Consider the following 21,356-nt stretch of genomic DNA (forward strand, 5'->3'; position numbering starts at 1 on the left):
AATAAAGGGAACACTTAAACAACACAATATAACTCCAAGTAAATCAAACGAATGTGAAATCAAACGGTCCACTTAGGAAGCAACGCTGATTAACAATCAATTTCACATTCTGTTGTTCAAATGGAATAGACAACAGGGGAAAATCTTTGGTGATTAGCAAGACAAACTCAATAAAGGAGTGGTTCTGCAGGTGGGGACCACAGACCACTTCTCAGTACCTCTGCTTTCTGGCTGATGTTTTGGTCACTTTTGAATGTTGGTGGTGCTTTCACACTCGTGGTAGCATGAGACGGACACTACAACCCACACAAGTGGCTCAGGTAGTGCAACTCATCCAGGATGAGACATCAATTCGAGGTGTGGCAAGAAGGTTTGCTGTGTCCGTCAGCGTAGTGTCCAGAGCCTGGAGGTGCTACCAGGAGACAGGCCAGTACACCAGGAGACGTGGAGGAGGCCGTAGGAGGGCAACAACCCAGCAGCAGGACCACTACCTCTGCCTTTGTGCAAGGAGGAACAGGAGGAGCACTGCCAGAGCCCTGCAAAATGAGCTCCAGCAGGCCACAAATGTGCATGTGTCTGCACAAACGGTTAGAAACCGACTCCATGAGGATGGTATGAGGGCCCGACGTCCACAAAAAAGGGGTTGTGCTCACAGCCCAACACCGTGCAGGACGCCAGAGAACACCAGGATTGGCAGATTCGCCACTGGCGCCCTGTGCTCTTCACAGATGAAAGCAGGTTCACACTGAGCACATGTGACAGACGTGACAGAGTCTGGAGACACCGTGGAGAGCAATCTGCTGCCTGCAACATCCTTCAGCATGACCGGTTTGGCAGTGTGTCAGTAATGGTGTGGGGTGGCATTTCTTTGGAGGGCTGCATGGCCCTCCATGTGCTCGCCAGAGGTAGCCTGACTGCCATTAGGTACCGAGATGAGATCCTCAGACCCCTCGTGAGACCATATGCTAGTGCGGTTGGCCCTGGGTTCCTCCTAATGCAGGACGATGCTAGACCTCATGTGGCTGGAGTGTGTCAGCAGTTCCTGCAAGATGAAGACATTGAAGCTATGGACTGGCCCGCCCGTTCCCCAGACCTGAATACGATTGAGCACATCTGGAACATAATGTCTCGCTCTATTCACCAACGTCACGTTGCACCACAGACTGTCCAGGAGTATTTCATTCATTCAGATCTAGGATGTGTTATTTGAGTGTTCCCTTTATTTTTTTGAGCAGTGTATTTTGGGTCTAAGAAGAAATTTTCTCTTATTAGACAAACTGAGAACCCACTCACAATATTTAACTTTCAAGTTTGAAATAAAAGTATATCTCCAATATTCATAAGTTTTAATTAAGAACAGACATCTTTAAAGACAAAAGAATCAAGGTGTTGGGACCACAGCCATGGGTTTCAACACTAAAACTCCGGTACATACTTTCCTGGAACTTTTCAAAATAAAGTGTATTAACCTTCTTCCAGCACAGCCAGGAAATGGGATAACTGCGGACATCCTGTGGCGCCAATACCCAAATAAAAGCCCCACCTTTCCACAAGTCTTTCTCTTCCATACGGCCTTCCAGAGGGACCGGTCAGGAGGGAAACACAGCGCGCTGAATGTCTTTTGCTGGCAAAAAGACATAAATTCAACTGGATCCAAGGAAGCCATACGATCATATGCAAAGTTAAGTAGAATGAAATACTGTCTGTGTATCCGGTATTTTAATTCATGAACGGGGAAATTAAGGTGTAAGAGTTGCTTACATTTTCTCTTCGAGGCCCCACAGAAGCAAACGGTGTTCGAGAGAAGCCCCGGTGGAGAAGCTGTTTCGACAAGCCGAGTCTGGAGGAAAAACTACGGCCCGCAAACGTGTTTACGGTAACAAACAGCTGGTCACCTTCTGATCGGGAGAAACTGAGGAAGTTAGCGGGAAGCTAACTCTTTGTTCACGACGGATATCTTCTTCAAACTTGGACAACATTCCCTCAACAATTTCAGAGCTTGGGTTTGGGCAGATTAACAGATTAACAGTTAGGATTAAATGATCTAAACGTTTTCATGTTAAGTTTGTTTTGTGGAACTCGGCTATCTTGGTGCTAGCATGCGACCTGTAGCACCCAGGCCGGTTCGTGTTCTTTGTATGTTTTAAAGCTAAGATAAACTTTATTTAAAGGGTGGTTTTAACCAGAACATTGCTCATAACGCGCTGTCAGCGCTTATGCATTTTAACCCTGGTATTTTAAAGGTATGTGTTGATTCTGGCGCTAAGCTATCTCTAGCTTAGCACTTTAGCTAGCTTCTTTGTTAGCCCAACGGCCAGCCGGTAAGAACACGTGTGTACTAGCATTAAGGCTCGTCAACAGAAAGGTTGTTAGTTTTCAAGCTAGTGAATAATAGTCCCTGAACATCATTTGCTAGAGTTGATAACTAAGTAAACACAATTAAGCCCCATTTCTCCAGAAAGATTTGGCTCTTTTCCAAAATACCCAATAATATTTCTCCAAATATTATTTTAATAAATAAAGGCAGTTAATTAGACACCGTTGAGAATTAGTCATCCAGGAGGTTGGTTTTATTCAGCAGATCATTATTTAAAACATTTTATTAAAATAATATTTAATCTGATCTTGCATTGTGAAGGGTTGTCTAAATGTTGCTGATTATTTCCTAAATTAGTTCCAAAACTAACTTAACTTCACTTCCAGATTCTTCAAGATAATCCTTGGTTCTCAAACATAAACATTGCATGGTAATGTTGCATCACTCTTTTTGGTCATAATTTCTAATCATCTTTAATCAACTTGTTTATATTGTACATAGTCCATTAATCTTCCCTATTCTTTAATTCTGCTTGGTAGTTTAGTTGGATTGTTTTAGCATAGTAAAGAGTTTGTTGATTGAGATGACTTATTTTTGTTAATAAATTTTTGTATTTTAAGAAATTGTATGAATTCATTCCATATATGTGCAGAGTTTATGCTGTTCAATAATGCCTGAGCTCGTCTCACACCTTTCTATTCTGTCCTAATACCATCGCCTTAATGGGGCTGGTATTCACAGGACAACCCTTAACAGACCGGAATATGATTTGGTAAAATATTAATATTAAATAATATTCTCAGATTCATATTTACAACAAACGTCAAACTGACAACTTCAGCAATTGTAGACTGTAGTATAAAATGTCTGTCAGTCAGAATAACAGGCATGCTGTCCCAGGTCTGCAGTAAAATTTCAGTTATGTTAGATTTGTTTTTTAAAGTTATCTCCAAATATAAACACATCATTCCTGAATATACTTAGAATTACATTTGAAAAATAATATTAATCAGAGTGCAAAAAATCAGATCAGTTCAGCTCAGTAGTTTACACAGAATATTTCTGTGTGGTGACATAGTGGGTATAGCTGCAATAAGGTATGTCTCTACTATTTATACTTTACTCTTCTTTAAAGTGATGCCATCTTGTATGAACATTTACAAACCCTTTTCCTGAGCCATCACTTAGTCAAACATATTCACCTTATGAAATTTTACGGTGAGGTTAAATGTCTGGTATTTCATCCGTGATGATGGAGTGAGCTTGAGGGGCCAAACTGGTGCCACACCAGTACAATTTGCTGTCTGCATTGAGAAACACTGAAAACCTATTGATTACCAACCTTTAGAGCTAATGGTGTAATAAAAGTCTATGGAACACAACTTCACAAAGGAAAGCAGAGAACCTCAGTTATTGATATATTTCCCCCGTTTTTATTAGAAAAAGTGGAGTTACACAATTGTTATAAAAGCATGGAACACAAAGATAATGAACACTGAGCATGTATTAAAACCAGAAACACCCTTGGACTACATGATGACTAACTCTAGCACAAATAAGCAGTGATGTTCCGACACTTTGAAATAATTTATAATGGTGACTGCACAGCAGCTTCAGAAACTGCAGCGTAAGGAAGAATATGAGGTGGTGGCCATTCTCTATCAAGTATGAACACCATGTTTTGCTTCATATATAAGATAATATAAGACACTATAGGATTATATATATATATATATATATCCTATCCTATAGGATTTGTATATTTAAGTCTATTTACAAAAGCATGAGCAAAAAGGAAAATAGAAGATGTCCGTAAACGATAACGTCTGTAGGCAACCAAAAGCTATGAATGTAATCGTAGGTCCAGCACTTTATAGGACATGATTACATGACTAACAGGGACATACAAGTGTTGTAGTGCTGCCATAAGAAGACAAACAGTCTGAAAATGATCAGGTTAAATGATCCCGCAAGTTCAAACTTACAAAAAATATATACACACAAAACAGGTTTGGGGTGCCCAAAAATAATTACATTTAGTATCATCAAGATGGGAAAATGTAAAAAAAAGAAACCTCCAGTTTTATTTCTTTCTCATACAGTAAATCTGTTTCTTTCTGATGCTTTTACTTTGCAGGCATCAGATAAAATGTGAAACTTAAAGCAGAGGTTCAGTTTAGAACAGAAATGCAAATGAAAAGCAGAATTTATTCAAGAAAGTGTCGATTACATGTATAGCTTCAACAAAAATCAAATGTTTTTACAGTAATTTACACATGGTAAGATAAAGTAATGCACGGTGATTGAGACTTTTAACCTGCTAGTTTAGAAAAAATGCAGCCATTCAGTTCATTTCTACTATATCTACCTCCAACCTGTTTAGTCTAAATTTCGACTATTCCCTCCAGTCGTGAAGCCTTTTTTTCACCTTCTGTCATCTGGCTACATCCAAAATGCTACCATCACTGAAAGGACGCCAAAGTAGTAAACACTTAAGTTAGAAAACACAACTTTTACATTTCTCATCACACTTCAGATAAGTTTAAGAATAACTCTCAAACGCTTCCACCCAGTGATGATTAACTTAACCAAACATGCATTAAAAAGAACACACAGCGGAGTCGATGTTTAAATGTCATTTTTCACACCTTACAGCAGCGGCTCTCCTTGATGCCGTTCATTTGATGAACTCACCAGTGACCGAGGACCAGAAAAGCACAGCTTAGTCTAAGAATATTTCCCAAATACAGAGGTTGCCGTGTAGTGTCTGAACAGTAAGAACCTGTCGTTTTTGGGCTGTGATAGTGTTGACTTTTTGGACAAAATTCACAAATACTTGTATCAGCAATTTCAAAAATGTTCGGTGAAAAAAAATTTAGATATATTTAGAACTTGACTCCTCATCTGAATATTTGCATTGAAGTTTTATTGTCTTGCTTAATATTACACTTGCATCAAAAATTGTCTGTGTGAAATGTAACATGGACCCTTGTAATTTAACCCTTTTCATGTTGCTGCATGACTGGTTGATGATGAAAGTCACTGATAAAAAAAAAACCAAAAAAAAACAGTTTTAAATAAAATACATGCAATAATACTTTGAACGGACCTTCGGGTTTATTGAACAGTACTTAAACTCTATTAGTCCATGGAATCTACAGTCGAGATTCTGGGCATAAAAGCATTAACCTGCAATGCACTTGAATATTCAGTATAATACATACAACATTGATGTCCACATTTTTTGCATTAAGAAAATAACTGCCTTAATATTTTTTGAGATTTCAAAGATAACACTACGTCTTTTATAATAAATGTACACTCCTGTCCATAGTTGGAACACTACATTCAGGGAAAGTCTCTAACAGTGCATCCCATCACTTCATAGCTCTGTCCGATCCCTTTGCTTAGTCTCATTTTTAAAATTTGGCACTTTGGAGTCGCATCAGAGGCTCCCGTGTCTGTAAATGAATCCGCCCTTGTTCTCTGCACACAAGCCCGGGGCTTCGGATGATTAAGTACCACCACCGGCTGGTTCGGACTGGGCCACTTCACCGGCTGGTCCTTCCTCAGCGGCATGGGATATATAACTGTACAGTCATCGAGGCCACCCGCGGGTAGCAGAGGCTTGTCTCTGGATATTCGAAGCTTAAGACCTTTCTTGCTTTTTTTCCAGATGCCAACCTGAACCCGTTTCAGAGAGATGGTCAAGAACTTGGAGGATTCGTCCTCCTTGCTTTTGTCTGTTTGCTGTAGGGGATCTACAGCGTTGGGTGTCTCCACTGCTGAAGCAGGTGTAGAATCTTCACATGTGGAAGACTTTAACGCAGGATTAAAACTGCACTTGTCAGCGTCTCTTGTTTTTGTTCCACTTTCTTCCTTCTTGATATGAATGCCTTTTTGTGTCAATGCTGGTAGCTGCACGTTATCCTGCTCCTCTATTTTTACACACTCAGTTGCCTTCTCGGCGAGTAACACATCACGGGTGACGGCCCCATTTTTTGCAGTCAGCTGGATCCACTGGCCTGATGGTGGTGTCTTACGCCGTTCCTCTGTGCTGTTTCTGATCTGGTCTTGACTTGTGTTGTGTTTTTTAGCCATCACTATCCCTCTCAGAGCCATAACCAGTGGCTGAATTGGACCTTTGCCTTCCTCTGGCTGCTCGCTTAATGAAAACACAGAGGAGATGACAGGAAAGCTCCGAGGCTCTGAGACATGGCCATCTTTTGCTATGCTGTTAGTTCTGACCTCCTGGGTACATGTTGATACTTTAGGATTTGTGTGATCGAATAAAACAGGGGGTTTTATTGATGAGGGTTTCATCAGACTTCTTGGCACTGGAAAAGTCTGATTTGCAAGATTGTCTTTACTGACCGAAACAGCTGTAGGTCTCACTTGAAAGGCTTGTGGTACAGGAGCCCTTAAAGACTTAGAGGCTGGCGTGCTTTTCTGATCCAAGCACACTACATCTTTGTCTTCTTTAGTAGCAGCGTTGCTCTTGAGGCGGATTTCCCTGGCTCCCAGCTTCACAGATGCTGACACTTCTTTAACATCGTTCGTGTCAGACACCCTCCTGGGTGGAACACTCTTCGAAAGATCCACAGTTGCATTGTTCCTCTCATCTGCAACCCTCTGAGGAACTTTGGCAACCATGCTGCCTGGATGCAGAGCAGCACTCAGCCTGATAGGAACTCTACCAGATATGACGCCTGAAGAGGAAGAGACATGGTTCACGGGTGACGCCTGTGTAACTCTAATCCCGCTATTAACTTCCCGCACAGGAGTGGGAATGGTTTTGAGAACTTTGCTTGAGAGGACTGTGTCACAATCCAGGTTGATTATTTCCATCGAAGGCCTCTTCAGCCCAGCCTTTTCTTTATTCACCACATTGGTTGAATTGCTGGCAATCTTCGCAGCAACGCTTGTCATCGTTTTTGTTTCGCTCTGCTTCCTGCTGCCTGTGCACATCCCACCGCTTACTGACTTCACTGTGTTCGGGTGAAGTAGAGTGGTCGACAAGGGCTTCTCCGGACCAGTATTTTGAGGAGGTGCGGGCTTTGAGTTCTTTATCACCGACTCATTTTCTTGTTGCGAGATGAGCCTCAGTTTCAGCTCCTTAGTCCCGTTAACAGTTTTCACCTCAACAAGTTCCACCAAGCAGCCAGCAGGAATGTTCACTTCCTCTGGCAGAGACACTGTAAGGGCCCTATTGGGCTGAATGAGACCGTTCAAATGGGACACACGTTCTGTGTTTCCATTAGTGGTGTTGGCCATGTTTATATCCAGTGTTTTCCCCAATCTGGTAGCAGATGCAGTTGTGGTCGGCAAAGCCACCCGGACGACAGGTCGAGGAGGTGGCGGCAGCAGCGGATCAGCAGTGGGCACACTAGTTAAGGCACTGGAGACAGTGACGGGTGGAGTTTTTGTCATGCCAGGCTTAGTAGGTCCTTGGTTTATGCTGTTACTATGCAAACGTTCAATGTGCTTCACCAGGCACAACCTCCTCATGTAGCCCTGTCCACAGTGGGGACATTTAAATGAGTACTTTGACGTGTGCTGCTTCAAGTGCTCATTCAGCTCTGCCTCACTGAAGAACATGGCGTTGCAATAAAAACAGCAAAACCTCGTTCCGTGCTCGATCATGTGCTTATTAAACGCCACAGGGTCTGTGGATGCAAATCCACATTTCTCACAGTACATCACCTTCGAGGTGCCCAACAGACGCTCCAGCGCCACGTTCGGATAGACACCATTCACAGACGACGGTATGCCTTGATAGGTCACAGGTTTCATGGCGGAGTCCCCTGGTCATCTGGTCTCACAGATAACAACTGAAGTCCTTCACTCCATGAAGCTGATTGATGTTCACCTGACATCCAGGGTTTGGCCAACAAGATGGTTCACACTGCTGCAGTCGTTGAGAAATGAAGGAATCCCTGCCTGTATGGAGCAGAAGAGAACAGGGAAGTTGAACAGCTACAGTATTCATTGAACCTCATAGAGCACTGTTCCTCCATCAAGAGGAGGCCCATAAAGCCCCTCCCCCTCACATTCAGCTAGTGCAGCATTTTCTGCAGCTTTTTATCTCCAAAATCATGAAATATTCCATCCTTACAGAAACCACCCGGTTAATCAGTCTGAAAGCATGTATTCCTATTAGCATTATCTAGCTGCAGCCAGGAGCTACCCTCCTTTTAACGTAAGGAAAAGGCCCTCCCTGACATACAGGAGCTTCTCCCAGACGACGCTCCGCTTTGCCACTGTTTATGTTTTCAAACGAGTCAAGTCTTTCACACGCATCTAATGTGTTTGTAGTTAAACAGCTTATGATCTGTTACATAGTTTCCGAGGCAACAAAAGCGGTAAAAATACCTGAGGTCGAGGTGATTTTAACGCTTATCACCGCAGCAAATGGATCCCACTGACTTAGCCTGTCATTAGCCGTCTAAAGCTAGCGGTCGGATACAATACCGGAAAGAAACTGCGTATATTTTCAAATTAAGCATGGAATGTAAATAAAGCAAAAACAATATTTTTGACTTACTTTCTTGCCTTATTTTATACATAGCTTCTATTTCGTCCAGCTTCGCTTTATCACTCAAATTTCGGACTTCACGTAAAAAAAAAATAAAAACACTAAAAATAAAATCAGGATCTAAACATGAACGCACCGGTTTGTATTACTAAATCATTTTATATAAAGAGTATAAAAAGTATACAAACAAAAAAAAAAAACAAATAACAAAAAATGTACTACTGAACCCTTAGCATCAAGGGGATTGGTAAACGTCACAATATTCCTGTTTGAGGCATTGTCCGGACAGTGGATATAGTTAGACATTAGGTTTCCTAAAAATTACATGAAATGCTCAAACTCCTGCAGTGACAAACATCTGGCTGGCTAATATACCTCTGGGTATTTTTGTGATAATTAAATAGGCAGCAGAGAATTGCGTGCATTGCGCTTTAAAAAGCCACTTTCATTTAAACAGAACAGAAGCTACACTCTTGTGCAACAGGCTAAATATTTTTATAAAGGTGAGTTAACTTGAGCATCCTAAAATGTATTTATGAGACATTTGAATTATTGTGGTTCACAGAAACCAGAAGTGGTGTGAATTTAGTCATCGATATTTCAAGTGTCTTTGGGGAAATGTATTTTATTTTTTACAGGTCTTCCCGGAAATGTCGTCTAAATTGTGTTCCTCTTGACAACAAGCTGGCTTGCGGTGGTTCGATTCCTAAAGGTCGACAACGCAAATAGTTTTTTCATCGTAGAATTTACGTAAGGATCTAAATTTACTACAAAACGACGTACCATGAAGGGTATTTGCAGCTTCCACTGAATATAAACGCGAATGGTCAGTTATCTGTCATGGTGACAGTTGTAAATATTCATAGACAGGCAGGCAGCATATTGTTAAGGGTTTTAGACTTTGACGTTACCATGGCGACCTTCGCTGACATGGATCTACATTAAAATGCCTTAAAAACACATGGCAGCATGCAGATTACTGCATGTATCTTTACAAAGGTGAGTTTAACGTTATGCTCCTGACACTTTACAAGTCGGATGTTTGAATATTCAATCGTTTTTGGCATATATTAATGATTCTGTATACTTAATCAAACAGCCGCAGCTGATAAAACTGATGTGTTATTGTAGCCCGCGTACAGTTGCCCATGTGAGGTTCACTATGAGCATTGTGGAAACTGTTTCTGGGATTTGCACACCATTGTTGCAACTCACAATGACACAGCACAGGCTTTCGCTTGACCCTCCCATTCTGCCCCTACCTCAGTCCCCTGTGCAGCTTCCTGGTTATGGCAATATTCTTGAGCCAGCTGACGTTAACCAAAGCTTGGACTTGGTTCAGCGCCCGAAAGGTAATCTTCTCCTCTCCTCGCAGACACGAACTCATCCGCCGCGGCATGGCATCAGACCGCGCGTCGGCAGCGGAGACGACCCGCTTCGACTTCCTGGTGATCGGCGGTGGTTCCGGAGGTCTGGCCGGGGCTCGGAGAGCGGCGGAGCTCGGAGCGAACACCGCCGTGATCGAGAGCCACAAACTCGGAGGTACCTGCGTGAGTACAAACGGAAAAACAAACACTTACACAAACACACACACACACACACACACCGGGGTGAATGCGAACTATCCGGGCTCATTTTGTTGACTGCTGATAGTCCAAACACAGTGATAAAAAATGTTGGTAATAATGATAAATGATTCAGCTTTTAACTTGTGTATCTTGCTTCCTGACATTTAATTATTATACTTTGATACTATAACAAGTCTGTAACAATGAGAACTGGAAATAATGGTGTGCTTGTGACACCAACCCTGGTTCTGTAGGAGGTTCAAAGATATTGTAATTAAATAAGCAGTTGGCCTTTTATTTTGCTATTTATTTCTTTTGCTCATTGTTTAACAGCAAAATGACTCAAATAGGCCTTTATTTTATCTTTGCAACATGTAAGATATTTTAATTTATCATCTTTAGTATTCTGTAAGGGACGTATTCAGTTGCAGTTAAACTTTATTTGAAAATGGAAAGGCCACAACTGTCAAAAGTATCATTTTAAAGTTAAGTTAAAGAAGTGTCTCTTAAGATTTCTTAAAAAGCTCTTAAACAACATGCTGATTGCATAACTGTAAGACAAGTTACATTAACTTCCTAATTTTTTCTTTTGCATAAAGAAATTAATGCATATCACATAGTTTTCTGTTTAGTTACTTTTTAAGTAATTTTTATATAGCTAATCCATTTCAATGTTTGGAGGTTTTGATTTACAGCATAATATAATCTTCCTGTCCAGTTTTGCTTCATACCTGTTTTTAACAAACACTGAATCTCCTGCCTTCTTCATTAAACACTAAAAGCACATTATAGTTAAATACATTTACAATGCTCTAAGATATATTCTTTTAGATTTCACTACATTTAGAAGTCATTTAGTCAGATTGCACTGAATTTATATGCTGTGCTTTAATATTTTCTCAGGTCAACGTTGGATGTGTTCCTAAAAAGGTAAAGCTTCTTTCTCCTACTCATGTGATAGGTCACAGTTGGACTAAAACCCTGTAGAATTTAAAGTCATGCCATCTTTCTGATTTTTCACAGGTTATGTGGAATGCAGCAGTTCATGCTGAGTATCTACACGATCACAGCGATTATGGCTTTGCAACTGAAAAGGCCCAGTTCAGTTGGGAGTAAGTTTCACTGTCTGTCTTGTCTTCTGGTCATTATATGTGATCATCTGCAATGAGCTCTTTCGAAAGCTTGGAGTGAAGTTCTTGAAAGAAATCAGTGTTCTTTTGCAGGCACAACTCCTCCCTTGAATGCTCTTTTTTTTTTGTTTTTCACTTTTGCCCACTTCTCTCTCTGTGTGCACAGTTTTGTTGAGTCATTATGACTGTTAAAGATAAGTCTCTGGGAGGAGTGGTTCAACGCAACATGAGCAAACCTGCGTGTTTTGTCTTATGTTACCCTCAAACCTTTTCCTAATAACCGTATTTAACCAACCCTGAATATGTTAGCATTTCAGCGTAAGAAATATAAATGGATATTCTATCATTGTCTCTTTACTCTACAACCAATGTAAAGAAATGTCAAAGTTTGTTCCAGGGTGTAGTTTTGCGTACGCAAACTTCTGCCTTGATTCGCAGTAGTGGCTGAGAGATGAGCAGGCAGTCTAACTGGGATTACAACCCACGGTTGTACAGCCTTAACTTCTGGTTTGAATGTGTCTTTTTAAAAAAATTTTATTTAAAGTATTTTATTTTGTGTTCGTAGGACTCTTAAGGCCAAAAGGGACGCTTATGTTTCTCACCTAAACCGGATTTATCGCAACAACCTGGACAAGGTGAGTTTGAATTCTCTTGATGTTTAATCTGTGATTGTGTCACAAGTTAGAATTATTTCACCTGTTTTGCTTTTATTATTCTTACCTAAACAAAAACATGAATAAAAGTAACCTGGCCTTGTGCTGTATTTTCTACCTGGTTTCCAGGCTAAAATCCAAACCATCCAAGGCTATGCCAGGTTTACAGATGACCCCGAGCCCACTGTGGAGGTCAATGGTAGGAAAGTGACGGCGGCTCACATCCTCATTGCCACCGGGGGGCAGCCTTCTGTTCTTAGTGACGATGAAGTTCAAGGTAGGAATTGTGCTGAGAACTTGTTTTAAACATATAAAAATTCACATTTGAACACTTAGGTTTTTTTTCTTCTGTAATACAATATTAGGTGCGAGTCTTGGCATCACTAGTGATGGCTTTTTTGAACTTGAAACCCTTCCAAAGTAAGGTTATATATGTTTATACAATTTTTGGCACCAGTAGGTATCTGTAAATAAAAGCCTTGTTCCTTACTACAGGCGCAGTGTGATTGTGGGCGCTGGTTATATTGCTGTAGAAATGGCCGGGATTCTTGCAACCCTGGGGTCCAAAACGTCCCTTGTTATTCGACAAACTGGGGTAAGAAACAGAACAAACTTATTACACACTAATGTTTCAACAATGTACTGCCACACTGAAAGTGGTCTATGCGCTCTCTGTAGGTTTTGAGAAACTTTGATGCGTTCATAAGCGCAAACTGCACCAAGGAACTCCAAAACAACGGCATCGACCTCTGGAAGAACTCTCAGGTGAAGTCTGTGAGTAAGACAGACAAAGGTTTGGAGGTGACAATCGTTACCAAAGACCCAGAGAAGAAGAACAATGAGAAGATCAGCACTATCGAGGAGGTGGAGTGCCTGCTGTGGGCCATAGGAAGGCAGCCCAACACGTCTGGACTGAACATCGGCAGCATGGTAACAAAGTACACATATAGGACATATGAAGAGCTGGGATTGTAGTGGTTTCTTGATGAAAGCCATGTTGTTGTCCATTGATATCAGCTCATTCTTTTGATTAGAACCTACTGCTGTTGAACCTTCTCCACCCTTGTATTTTAATCCATATTATTTACTACGCCCTTTACATTTTCTGAAAAATCTCATAGTGCTGCAAAAGCATATTCACAAATCAAAAATGTTCCCAATAAAATTGAAAAGAAATAGTTAAATAGTTAGCTAAAAACAAATGTTTTAAGACTACATTTAAAACCATCCTCATGCTGAAATGATCATGTTGATGGTCATGTAGATTATTCAACAACAGGCAACAGAGAGCACTGTTTATTTTTGTCCTTGGGAGAAAGAGCTGCTTTGTGCAGAGTGGATGGAACATGTTAAAGTTTGTGGGGTCAGACGTTCTTTTAGTTAAAGAGGGACGTTTCCGTGGATGCACTGGTAGGTGAGATTAGAGATTTTATTCAATCTTTGTATAACTGGGTATAAAATAGGTATGATATGGTCATGTTTCCTCATTCTCATCAGGTCCCAAGGAACAGAATTCTGAATATTTGCAAAGTTTCTATGGAATATTTTCTAGGGATCTCACTGAGAAGTGCCTTGCTGCAGCCAAGTCGGGAGGAACCAAAATCTTGGATGAGTTTGTCTTTTTTTACATCAAAGAGAGGGAGCATTGGACAAAGCTTTGCCATACTTCTGAAAAGCAGGAAGTAGATCTTATAAAGGTGTTTGATATGGTCTTCAACAGTGAGATTAGGATCCAACCTACTATAAGGTTGGTGACTGAAGATAAAAGGGGATTTTTTGTGAGGGGGCCAGCCTGGATGGAGTTCAAAATTGTGCTCCATCCATGCTTTTATCTTATCCATACAGATGGTGATTGCTGATGGAGAGGTTGATGAAAGTGGAGCATCTGTTGTAGTTTTTACGTGTGACATCTACGTAGCACTGAAATGAAATTCCATTATAGAGGATGACATGACCAAGGGTAACTATATAAAGAATAAGCGGAATGGTTCCAAGAGTTGACCCCTGGGGAACCCCACAGGTGATATGTGAGTTAATAACTTTGTATTGCCAATAGAAACGTACTCTGTTCTGTAAGTCAGATTTCGATATTAACCAGTTACGGGCAGTGTCAGCGAATCTGATAGAGTTCTGTTAATGATTTAAAAGGCCGTCGCAGTCGACTCCGTTAAATACATCAAACAAGTCAAGCAGAATGAGGAGAGGCGTACGGCCAACATCTGCTGCCATCATGAGGTCATTTGTAACCCTCACCAGGGCTTTTTCTGTGCTGTGAGTAGATTGAAAACCAGGCTGGATTTTCTCAGCAAGATTATAAATGTTTTATCTGAGATGGTCATGAAGTTTGGCAACAACTGTGCTCTCTAATACCTTGGAGAGGAAGGGGAGATTTGAAAGGGCCTGTGATTAGCCCAAAATATTGGCTTCATCATGCCCTTCTTCAGAGCAAGTGGAACAAAGCCAGCTTGTAGAGAGTAGTTTAATCCAGAGGACATGAGGGGGCACATGGCAGAATTAATTTTAATTTTTTTTAACCAAAGCAGTTGGATCGGAGAGCACATGTGCAGATATTTTCAACCTCTTGCTAAAAATATTTGGGTAAGCCAAACATGGGCAATAGATGGTTGGTGGAAGATGATGGCGATGCCCGGTCCCTCTGAAATCTCTGATTGTGCATTAGGCACCAGGCGAGTTGCTGCATCTCTTTTCTATAAGCTGCCGTCATCATTGATTGAATTGAGCCCGACAACAGTGGAATCATTAGCAAACCAACTCGCAAGGTTGCTTGTAAAGCTGACACAGCAATACAGGTCCTTCTCAAAATATTAGCATATTGTGATAAAGTTCATTATTTTCCATAATGTCATGATGAAAATTTAACATTCATATATTTTAGATTCATTGCACACTAACTGAAATATTTCAGGTCTTTTATTGTCTTAATACGGATGATTTTGGCATACAGCTCATGAAAACCCAAAATTCCTATCTCACAAAATTAGCATATTTCATCCGACCAATAAAAGAAAAGTGTTTTTAATACAAAAAACGTTAACCTTCAAATAATCATGTACAGTTATACACTCAATACTTGGTCGGGAATCCTTTTGCAGAAATGACTGCTTCAATGCGGCGTGGCATGGAGGCAATCAGCCTGTGGCACTGCTGAGGTCTTATGGAGGCCCAGGATGCTTCGATAGCGGCCTTTAGCTCATCCAGAGTGTTGGGTCTTGAGTCTCTCAACGTTCTCTTCACAATATCCCACAGATTCTCTATGGGGTTCAGGTCAGGAGAGTTGGCAGGCCAATTGAGCACAGTGATACCATGGTCAGTAAACCATTTACCAGTGGTTTTGGCACTGTGAGCAGGTGCCAGGTCGTGCTGAAAAATGAAATCTTCATCTCCATAAAGCTTTTCAGCAGATGGAAGCATGAAGTGCTCCAAAATCTCCTGATAGCTAGCTGCATTGACCCTGCCCTTGATAAAACACAGTGGACCAACACCAGCAGCTGACATGGTACCCCAGACCATCACTGACTGTGGGTACTTGACACTGGACTTCTGGCATTTTGGCATTTCCTTCTCCCCAGTCTTCCTCCAGACTCTGGCACCTTGATTTCCGAATGACATGCAGAATTTGCTTTCATCCGAAAAAAGTACTTTGGACCACAACAGTCCAGTGCTGCTTCTCTGTAGCCCAGGTCTGGGGAATGCGGCACCTGAAGCCCATTTCCTGCACACGCCTGTGCACGGTGGCTCTGGATGTTTCTACTCCAAACTCAGTCCACTGCTTCCGCAGGTCCCCCAAGGTCTGGAATCGGCCCTTCTCCACAATCTTCCTCAGGGTCCGGTCACCTCTTCTCGTTGTGCAGCGTTTTCTGCCACACTTTTTCCTTCCCACAGACTTCCCACTGAGGTGCCTTGATACAGCACTCTGGGAACAGCCTATTCGTTCAAAAATTTCTTTCTGTGTCTTACCCTCTTGCTTGAGGGTGTCAATAGTGGCCTTCTGGACAGCAGTCAGGTCGGCAGTCTTACCCATGATTGGGGTTTTGAGTGATGAATCAGGCTGGGAGTTTTAAAGGCCTCAGGAATCTTTTGCAGGTGTTTAGAGTTAACTCGTTGATTCAGATGATTAGGTTCATAGCTCGTTTAGAGACTCTTTTAATGATATGCTAATTTTGTGAGATAGGAATTTTGGGTTTTCATGAGCTGTATGCCAAAATCATCCGTATTAAGACAATAAAAGACCTGAAATATTTCAGTTAGTGTGCAATGAATCTAAAATATATGAATGTTAAATTTTCATCATGACATTATGGAAAATAATGAACTTTATCACAATATGCTAATATTTTGAGAAGGACCTGTATGTCAGCAGTGTTAACAGTAAAGGGTTTCTGATGTTGCACTGCCAACACTTACTGTCCGTAGTCTTCCTTCAGTCCAAAATCCACCTGCCAGCTACTGTGCAACAAAATCCCAGCTTTGGTTTTGTTTTCCAGGTGTGCCAGCGTAATGTGGAGCACTTTGTTTTTTTAACAAAATCACAGCGACCACAATCGTTTGCATCTCTTGTGTTAATTTCCTCTTACCATCTGATTTAACCAATAGGAAAGCACTTACTCCTCTCCTACAACATTTTAGACATTTGCAGCATGCAGACAGAGGGATTTTTGACCATTCCTTTAAGCATAATCTCTCAAGATCATCAATGGTCAAGTATGCTCTTCAGCTCACCCCCGAGGTTTTTTAAAAAGATTTCCTAACAGAAGTTTTTTTTTTTTTTTTTTTTTTTTTGCTGTCTTGTTAACCATTTCGATGTTGAATTGAATTTTTTTGTCCCGATAAAAGACCCAGATAAGACCTATTATCGGTTTTCTGATTGATTCCACCAAAGTTTAATCTAAAATCTCCTGGTAATTCAAAGAATCCAAGGCACCATTCCTTCTAATGAGGCCTTTTGAAGAGAAACAGGGTTAGAGCATCCATCTTACTTAAGTTAGCAATGCATATAGTGGTTCTTGTCATGCTTGACAAACAGCTGGTTGACACGTAGATAGCATCTAATGGTTGTTAGAGAAACTTGGTGGCATCAAGATGCCTCAACAGTAACATCTGAAGATTTTTTTACCTCTCCTACCATCTTGCTCATTGCTCATTTTGGCCATTTAAGTTGGAGTCCTGGTCCAACTCAGTGGCCAATGGTAAAGAGGCATAATTAGAAGTCTCTAGAAACTCTACTCAACTGAGAAAAGTAAATATTAAATTAAAACATGCTGTAGTTAACAGAGGGATTGGTAGGGATGCCCGTAATTGTGCCACTGGTGGTTTTGTTATATGATTATTTCTTAACATGGGATTTTTCCTCCGCTGTATTGCCCAACAAAAAGATATGATTTTTATTCTGCATGAGATTATGCTACTAAAAGATTAATTTATTTTAAGGCTTTTTATACTTCTTTACCAAGGACTGGCTCTGAATATGGAAGTCTAATGATAAATGACAAAATCTATGATCTAAACTGGAAAACCTTTACCATTAAATAAGGTTTTGATTTGCTGCTCTGTTGCAGTAGTTTGTCACCATAGTCAGTTTTTGTTGTTCAGAGCTCATCTGTTTCCTAACCACAAATGTATCATAAAGAAGGTTTCCACAGCAGACCAAACAATAATTTAATCAGTCAGTTGTCATATTAATACTGTATGTGAATACTGTGTGAACCTCCCGCTCATATTAAATGCAGAGGTCAAGTTGAATAAATCTCATCAAGCTCTGTTAAGGTTCATCAGCAGTGTTCTTTGCAGCAGTTTTTTTTATCACAGCCGGGTAGAAATTTTCATATATATATATACCTAATTAACATACCCAACTCCTGCAATGTTTGCTTTTTAGTTTGTATAGAAGAGATCACATAAATGAAGTTGACAAAGCAACTGTTTAATTAGTCTTTTTTTCTACATCCATAATGTCCCCAGCTCTCTGCAAAGCCAGTTTTCTAGAAAAGATTAGCCAACTGGTCCAATTATTTGGGGAGAAAAACTTTTAGTTTTAACATGTTTGTTAATGATTACCGCCTGTATATATGTCCATCCTTTTCTCTGCCAGGGTGTGGATACTGATGAAAGAGGCCACATAATCGTGGATGAATTTCAGAACACGTCTCGGCCGGGGATCTACGCTGTTGGGGATGTTTGTGGCAAAGCTCTTCTCACACCTGGTAGGAAGCAGCACAAAAATACAAGTCGCTTTAGAAGGTGGTGTCTGACCTGTAACAGACCTGTTAAATTACTGAGCAGAATACACAACCAAATCACTACAAGATCAGATTTTATCTAAAGGCGTGGGAAGAAATGTCTTTGTCAAAATGAAATTGCTGCATATGTGGCTGCTTTCATTTGACTTTTTCTCCTTACATTCCTCTGTGTGCTTCAGAAAAGATTAGTATTTTACTGGTGTGTTTTTTGTAGCAGAGTTATGTAGAGCTCACTGTTATTTCCCTTGTGGGGCAGTTGCCATTGCTGCAGGCAGAAAGCTGGCACATAGACTGTTTGAGGGCAAGAAGGACTCGAAGTTGGATTACTCCAGCATCCCCACAGTGGTGTTCAGCCACCCACCCATCGGTACTGTGGGCCTCACAGAAGGTGAGTACCGGTACTCCTCTAAACAAAATGATTTCACTTTCTGCAGTACAGTTAACAACAGTTAGTGTAATCTAATATTTTGGTATAGATATCCCAATATTCTTAGCTTTACTAAGCAAACCAAGTCTAATGCTTCCTTGTTCATGTTCTTGTCACAGAGGAGGCCATTAATTCCAATGGAAAGGAGAATGTAAAGATCTATAAAACATCTTTCACCCCAATGTATCATGCCATCACGAGCAGGAAGAGCCAGTGCATCATGAAGCTAGTGTGTGTGGGCAAGGAGGAGAAGGTAGGAGCTTTCTCTTTTTGGAGTCCCCATTTTTTTTGTCTTCTTTTCATGCACTGAGTTCCTGAGTTCAATCTCGTGTCTGCAGGTGGTGGGTCTGCACATGCAGGGCCTCGGCTGTGACGAAATGCTGCAGGGATTTGCTGTGGCCATCAAAATGGGTGCAACCAAAGCAGACTTTGACAACACTGTCGCCATCCACCCCACCTCATCTGAGGAGTTTGTCACAATTCGTTGATGCAGACATAGTCCCCACCCCATGTGTTTCTCTGTAAGACCAACAACCCAGACAATCAGTCCAGGACCAGACTATTCTCAGCTTGATAACTTGTTTCATGAAATTACTTATGAGCTTAAATTTTTTGCATTCAACTTAATTGTATCCTGTGTTAATATTTTTTCAATATTTTTTTTTTTACCTAAACAGACTTAAATTCGGTTTTGGCTCTATTAAATTGTTTTGTGGTTCTTGACTACTTATTAAAGCCTCTGAATGCAGTTCAATGACAGTAAAATGGATGTGACGAAATGTGCAAGGATTGTTGTCAAGAAACACCCTGGATAATCAATTTCTCTCCTCGTGTTTGTGTTTGACTTCGTTTCTGTAATTTGTCATGAAGCCACAGCTGCCCTTCAATGCACCATTTTGGTGAAAAGTCAGGACATATATCCTTTGTCATATTCTACAGATCCAATAAATCCGCATATTTTTTTTTCTTAAGCCTTGGAATTATTTTGTCATTTGCTGACATCACTGTTATTCCACGGTTCGTGTGTTTACAACTGATTTGGGTTGGCCAATGACTGAAGCACTCCTTTCATGTATACTGATGTATACACTCTTATATTCCTGCTCAAACATATTATTATTATTATTATTATTCTGTCAGAAGATATCTTAACAGGCTTGCATGTAGAAAACTCTTAATAGTTTGTATTTGGTATGATCCGATTGCTGAAGAAATGTGAAATTAGTTTGACAAGTTCGGTTACATACTGGACGAATGCTGCACAGATGCACCACTGCTGCAGATATTTGCACATTTACCCCTTTTTATTTTCACTAATTACACTGAAGGAGGGAAAGGTTTTCTAATTTCACATGCAAAATGTGCTGCAATTCTTCATAGAAGCGCTTTAGCTTTGAATCTGGTATTAAGTTGCACATAATATAAACGTGACCATATAAACACTTATTTGTGAAAACATTCACATAATTGAAGATACAGCTATGGACACATTTACACATGAAGATATGGAAGAAGATTTAAAAGAAATCCATCCTTTATTGCAGTAGCATAATCTCACAAAAATTTTGGAAAATCCAGCCTTCAGTGCATTTATTCAGTGAGATAAAAATATATAACTTTAAACCATTATTGTTTTTAACAAAGTTCTTGGAATCATTCTTGGAGGCCTCTAACAATTTCTTAAAATTAAATGTAACTAAATCATTTTTTTAAATATTTGTGATCAAAGTTTCTATGAATTTCTCATTAATCCATAGCCTTTTGTTTCCGTGGGGTAAACACACCCATTCAGTAAATTAGAATATTGTTGAAAAGTTCATTTATTTCAGAAACTTAGCTGACTAAATGAACTTTACTATTCAGATTAACTGCACACTAACTTATGTTTTCAAGCCTTTATTTGTGTTAATTGAGGATTTTCTGCTTATAGCTAACAAAACGACATTTAAAATTAGAATGTTGCATCAGACCAATTGAAAAACCTTTTTTTGATGCAGAAATGTGGGCTTTTTGAAAAGTATGTTTTATATGCTTAAAGATTATTTTCAAAAATACCCCTAATTCGATCAACAATTGCAACACATTCTAGTCTTTTATTTTATTTGACTGTATATTTGATATGACACAGAGGCACATTTCTTTTAGATACTGGACACCAGGCTCTGCGAGGAGTTTGCCTTGCCAGCATGTAGAGGAGGATGGTTAGGGAAGTAAAAAAAAATATCTCCAAAGCTCACTTTTAGAGAACTGATGCAAAATGTATATAACAACCATTAGATGTTATCTGAAAGCTTTGCAGAAGAAAAAAAAACTTTTCTCTCTTTTCCGGGAATTTAACTGAAAGCTGTGTTTTGGTCAGATGTGACTAAGATTGAGCCTTTTGGAAACGACCACTTCAAAGTAAAGCACCTCATGCCCATTGTTAAGTAATCGTGATGGATCTCTTGAGCTGCGGGCCTTTGTTTTCTT

General features: G+C 40.3%; 2 protein-coding genes across 7 annotated transcripts; one reads left to right on the plus strand and one right to left on the minus strand.

Moving 5' to 3' along the window:
- The first annotated feature begins 1,766 nt into the window (after positions 1–1,766).
- gsr (glutathione reductase) lies at positions 1,767–19,858 on the plus strand. Of its 5 annotated transcripts, none has more exons than XM_047352803.1 (13): positions 1,767–1,876; positions 10,228–10,402; positions 11,324–11,350; positions 11,444–11,532; positions 12,116–12,185; positions 12,333–12,480; positions 12,569–12,623; positions 12,699–12,798; positions 12,882–13,133; positions 18,313–18,424; positions 18,717–18,848; positions 19,007–19,140; positions 19,226–19,858. In XM_047352803.1, the coding sequence occupies exons 2-13, from the start codon at positions 10,250–10,252 to the stop codon at positions 19,373–19,375; spliced, it is 1,422 nt and encodes a 473-aa protein (XP_047208759.1). In that variant the 5' UTR covers positions 1,767–1,876; positions 10,228–10,249; the 3' UTR covers positions 19,376–19,858. The 5 variants fall into 5 exon arrangements, with proteins under 5 accessions (XP_047208759.1, XP_047208757.1, XP_047208758.1 ...); XM_047352801.1 differs by lacking the exon at positions 1,767–1,876 and adding an exon at positions 9,221–9,355; XM_047352802.1 differs by lacking the exon at positions 1,767–1,876 and adding an exon at positions 9,485–9,602.
- On the minus strand, positions 3,728–10,246 carry LOC124859907. 2 transcript variants are annotated; one of them, XM_047352796.1, is made up of 2 exons: positions 10,115–10,246; positions 3,728–8,257 (listed from the first exon to the last, which is right to left on the minus strand). In XM_047352796.1, exon 2 carries the CDS (start codon positions 8,108–8,110, stop codon positions 5,666–5,668), a length of 2,445 nt encoding a protein of 814 aa, XP_047208752.1. In that variant the 5' UTR covers positions 8,111–8,257; positions 10,115–10,246; the 3' UTR covers positions 3,728–5,665. The 2 variants fall into 2 exon arrangements, with proteins under 2 accessions (XP_047208752.1, XP_047208751.1); XM_047352795.1 differs by lacking the exon at positions 10,115–10,246 and adding an exon at positions 8,690–9,009.
- Positions 19,859–21,356: the final 1,498 nt, after the last annotated feature.

This window comes from Girardinichthys multiradiatus, chromosome 23 (genome assembly GCF_021462225.1).
Source record: "Girardinichthys multiradiatus isolate DD_20200921_A chromosome 23, DD_fGirMul_XY1, whole genome shotgun sequence".
NCBI lineage: Eukaryota > Metazoa > Chordata > Actinopteri > Cyprinodontiformes > Goodeidae > Girardinichthys > Girardinichthys multiradiatus.

Bases quoted from the DNA above. Each gene is read 5' to 3' on its own strand.
- gsr (XM_047352799.1), top strand. From the start codon at position 10,142: ATGGCAATATTCTTGAGCCAGCTGACGTTAACCAAAGCTTGGACTTGG. The intron at 11,533-12,115 runs GTAAGTTTCACT...TTGTGTTCGTAG, and splicing joins AAGGCCCAGTTCAGTTGGGA to GACTCTTAAGGCCAAAAGGG. The intron at 18,425-18,716 runs GTAGGAAGCAGC...CTTGTGGGGCAG, and splicing joins CAAAGCTCTTCTCACACCTG to TTGCCATTGCTGCAGGCAGA.
- LOC124859907 (XM_047352796.1), bottom strand. From the start codon at position 8,110: ATGAAACCTGTGACCTATCAAGGCATACCGTCGTCTGTGAATGGTGTC.